Source organism: Sesamum indicum, linkage group LG10, assembly GCF_000512975.1.
Source record: "Sesamum indicum cultivar Zhongzhi No. 13 linkage group LG10, S_indicum_v1.0, whole genome shotgun sequence".
Lineage (NCBI taxonomy): Eukaryota > Viridiplantae > Streptophyta > Magnoliopsida > Lamiales > Pedaliaceae > Sesamum > Sesamum indicum.
In genome coordinates, this window is record NC_026154.1 from 16048734 (window position 1) to 16053625 (window position 4892).

General features: G+C 36.8%; 1 protein-coding gene across 1 annotated transcript in view; it reads left to right on the forward strand.

Annotated features, from left to right (window-relative positions):
• LOC105172853 (cleavage stimulation factor subunit 77) overlaps positions 1-4892 on the forward strand; it is a gene marked incomplete in the record, with an annotated part of 13226 nt that overhangs the window by 437 nt on the left and 7897 nt on the right. Inside the window, 9 exon segments of the mRNA XM_020697243.1 lie at positions 6-47; positions 151-213; positions 802-911; positions 1111-1211; positions 1895-1956; positions 2057-2197; positions 2836-2964; positions 3384-3430; positions 4370-4433. Of these exon segments, the coding sequence (XP_020552902.1) occupies positions 6-47; positions 151-213; positions 802-911; positions 1111-1211; positions 1895-1956; positions 2057-2197; positions 2836-2964; positions 3384-3430; positions 4370-4433 (759 nt within the window).

The following is a 4892-nucleotide window of genomic DNA, read 5'->3' on the forward strand; positions in this document are numbered from 1 at the left end:
AAAAGTACAGCGTTGAAGCCGCAGAAATTCTTGCTAATGAGGCTCTGGTATGTAATTAGTGCATGTGCGTGTGTTTTCCTCCCTTATTATTTGTTTTATGTTTCTTGAATGGGAGTTATCATACGCCTATAACATTTTTTTTCCTTTCAGCGTTTGCCCATATCAGATGCAGTGCCAATATATGAGCAGCTTCTGGCCACATTCCCCACTTCGGTAATCCCCTTGCAGAGAATTGGACTGTCAGCATCAGTTGGTATCTATACCTAATCGGTTTAGGCGATTCATTTGAGTCACACAAGCGTTAAATTAATCATGGTCAAGTCTTTATTATGAATAGTGGGGCTGTAAGGGTTGCATGTGCAAGACTTGATATAGAGAAGACAGGAATGGATCACATTATTATAATCTTGAAATTTGAATATTGTGTGGGTTTGTTGTGAGGAATTTGATCTATTGCTTGGGAATGTATTCTGGAAAATTTGATTTAGGAAATTGCTTGGCTTAAAGTCCGGAATACGTTTCAAACTTATTGATTTTACCGCCACTTTACCATGAGGTTATTGGCACAATCAAACTTTAAGGTTCATGACGAAATTAAGTATTCAAATTTAAGTCCACCTTGTTCGGATGCAAAATAGCCCCCTCAAAATTCAAAATACAGATTTAATCGTCTGCATGTTTACTGCTTTTGACCTTTGCAAGAGAGTTCCTTTGTGTCTGCCTGTCAGTCATGAAATTATGAGATTTATCTAAGCTCACAACTCAAGCTGTTGCTGACAACATCTTGCTCACTGTTTCTAGGCGAAATATTGGAAGCAGTATGTTGAAGCATTCATGGCCGCAAACAATGATGAAGCAACACGACAAGTATTTAGTCGTTGTCTTTTGAATTGCTTGCAAGTTCCTCTTTGGTATATTTTCTACACTTAGCTTTATAATTTTGTGTTTCTAGTTTAAGCTGTTGGCGGGAGTGAACTTTGGTAAATGATTTTATCAAGTATTTCCCGAAGTTTTACCTTAAACATGTTGTACCCGTTCTACCTCTTCCTTACAGGGTCCTTGTAGTGTACTGTTGAAATTTTGTCATGCTTCCAAAATTTTAAACTGCAGGCGCTGCTATATCCGCTTTATAAGGAAAGTTAATGACAAGAAGGGAATAGAGGGTCAGGAAGAGACGAAGAAAGCTTACGAATTCATGCTTAGCTATGTCGGTGAGTTACTACTGTGGTAGTACTCCTAAAACACTTATCATTCAATTTCTCTCACTCTCTCTCTCTCTTCTCTTCTCTTCTCTTCTCTCCTCCATAATAAAGGCTTCTCATGGTAAGATCTATTAGCTTGAAAAGTTACACAAATAAATGATGAAGATGTGGAAGTCTTTTGATCTGGTCTATTGGTATGTAATCCTGAATAAAGGTGTCCTGCACTATTTATCTAAGTCTGCACCCATGTGAAGGTAGATTCTATATTTCTAATTTCTTGTCACTGCTGAGTCTTGGGTCCTGAGGTATGTACTCATGTCTGATTTTGATTCTTGATATAAGGAAAAAGGTGTGAGAAGAAGCTCATATTCAAGTGTTTGGTTTGTCTTCAGTGAACTGAGCCTAGCTAAAAATCAAACTGGTATTCTTTTTAATTGATATTACATAGTTGCAATGATATATTGGTTATTAGAGAAAATAGACCTATGTATGATTGGTTCAACTCTGGTGCCTATGAAAAGTTTGTGGGCCTTCAACCTGTTAAAATTATCCATTAATGCCAAATGATGTCAATGAGGTCGAATTTGTCTGTTTCCTGGTATTGCATCTCTACAATTTCACTTCCTCAATGATGTGTTCCACTTGGAAACTTATCTAGTCTAAACATAAGTATTTCTTATGGATGTTGACAGGAGCTGATATAGCATCTGGTCCTGTGTGGATGGAGTACATTGCATATTTGAAATCTGTACCGGTTTGTTTTGTTGTTCTTTTCACCCTTAAAATACCGTTTTTAGCTGCTTTTCTTTGAATGGTTTACTTTCCTGTTATGCGCTTATATGACGATGAAACAGGCTCAAACAACACTCGAGGAGTCGCAACGGATGACTGCTATACGTAAAACGTACCAGAGGGCTATTGTTATGCCTACTCATCATGTTGAACAGCTTTGGAGGGACTACGAGAATTTTGAAAATTCAGTTAGCCGTGCGCTGGTAGCACCTTTCTTTTGATTTCACTCCAACTGTTAGATTTTGCATTTTCTGGTGGTTGTATTGCATCTTTAAACTATTATAAATTGTCAAAGAAAAAGTTGGAAGCATACATTCTATCCTGTGCAGTTTGTGTGCAATTTTCCTTTAGAGCTCATTCAAGGTTTTTGTACATTTTTGCTTCTGCAGTTTTGTTAATGTGTGTCCGAGTGATATGAAGAAGGTTTATATCTCAATTTTAAAATCTACTACTTCTTATTTATGTGTCCTCATTTTTTTGTAAGTTAAGGAGAATGATATTGAATTGTGTTTTACTTTACAAATAAATCAATTTGACTAATGACCTTTGGATGAATACCAAAAAGGTAGTTGTGTGGATTGAATATCTAGTTCGATGTGGCCGGAGTTTATAGATATTAGTTGCTTGGTCTTTCTCTTGATTTTCTGTTGGATCTGTGAGCTTTCTTCTATACTTTTCACTGCTAATCTCCTGAAAGATATTTCCTCGGTTGAACTTTATTTTTTCTTTTTAATGTTCACTGAGGAGATCATCTGTTGAATCTTTAGCTTGGTTGGTGACTGTATGTATATACTGATGTGAGTTTAGGAAGTTTCAATCTGATTGTTGAAGTATGTTGTAGGCAAAAGGGTTATTGGCTGAATATCAACCAAAATATAACAGTGCTAGGGCTGTTTACCGGGAGCGTAAGAAGTATGTTGATGAAATAGATTGGAACATGCTTGCTGTTCCTCCTTCTGGTTCTTCTAAGGTACTTCCTTCACCAAATTTTAACTTTTGGTGATTAATATACATGCTTAATTGAAATCCACTTTTAGTTACTTTTGATACTTGATTTTCACTCTAACTTAGTTACACGCCAGACGAAATATTTAATGGAAAAGCACAGCCACACACATGATTACATTTTTGCATACATGTTAGTATAAACCTTTGTGTACGCACGACCTATGGTTAAACACCTTGTATGCATAGAAAGTAGGACTAGGCTGATTGATTTGGCTGGTTATGTTCAGCTTGATTCTTTCCTTTTGTTTTCCTGTTTGAAGATCGGATATGGCTCAAAAAAGTGTAATAAACTTTGTGTCTGTTGATGATTTGCTTTACTTATTGAAGAAACTGGATGCCATCATTTGTTTCAGTTATTACCCCACTACGTCCATTTTACAGGAGGAAATGCAATGGACAGCGTGGAAAAGGTTATTAAGCTTTGAGAAGTAGGTATCCTCCTTCTATTTTATGTTTATCTCTGTTGTGTGAAAGTGTCGGGCATGCTTAAGATTTGATGGCAAAAATATTGCTTAAACTCTGAGTTCCCAATATTCTAACCTATATGCACACACCTATTAAATTCGTAAGTATCTTATGTGTAGCTTGATGCACAGCGTTTGGAAGTTTTGTGTTTCCATCTCATTGTGTTTCTGTTAGGAATGTTATTGACTATGGTGTTTGCTTGGACTCTGTTGCCTTAAAAGAGGAGTTTCCTGTTTGGAATTCTTGAATTTAGCTGAACATTTTCATGCAGAAGTTGTTTTGAACTTGGGACCAAAAAAGATTATGGAGGAACCTTGTATGGGATGAATGATGTTGTTTATATTAGCTTTGCTGGATAGAGATCCATGGGAAACAAGATTCACACAACGTTAGACTACTCTAAGGAGAAACATTTTCCCAGTCGTTCCGTCTATGACATTGTTGGTACAAGAAATTACGTGGAAGTAAATATAAGGCATGTAGGTAAATATGAGGACAGTTATTGAGATTATCGAGAAAATTAAAATGGTCCTAAACCACTGGACAATGGGGTCTGCCTAACTCCTTTATCCAATCTGTACCTTGTTACCTGTTTCTATTTCTGTGATCCTTTTTCACCTTTTGCTGTTGATTTCATGTGTGACCAAGTTTTTCTATGCTTTGGGAGCACCCTCTATGGTTTATTGCATTTGTCTCTTCCAAAAGTGGCCTTGTTCAGTTGATATGATATGATTCCTCAATTCAATTCTTCAACACTATGAGTGAAACCCTGGTCCGTATCATTTGATTCTTTTGTTGCTTTCTACTGTTATTTTAGTCTTCCATAAATATCATGGTATTGGCATCAAACCACTATAGTCCACCCAAGTACTTAGCTAACAATTAGATTCACTTCTTTGCAGAGGCAACCCCCAGAGGATCGACAATGCTTCCGCAAACAAGCGAATTGCATTTGCTTACGAGCAGGTACTCAAGCCATGGATATTAAAGGAATTTTTGCTTGCGCTATAGCGCTTTCTTGTCCTTTATATGTTCGTATCATCTTCTGCTCTGCCAAGACATAGTTCGTAGAGCTGGATCTTCAACACACCACAATCACATATCTTCAATGTACGATTTTCTGATATATCCCTTGGCTTGCATGAATGAGTTCTGATGCACATTACATCCGAAGTGAAGGCAACTACTGTAACGAACGTTGTTGCTTGCATCGTCAATTAGATTTTTACCAATCATTAAATATTTTTGTAAAAGAAATATTGGCCGATCAATCATTCCATAATGATTTTATTGGAGATACTAAACAAGTTGTTCACTGCGTTTTCATTTCATTCTGTCATTTCTCATGGCAAACCAGAGAAAATAGTTTACCGTTCTTCAACACTGACCTTGCTCCTGCTCCCCATATTTGTTGTGGCTTTTAGT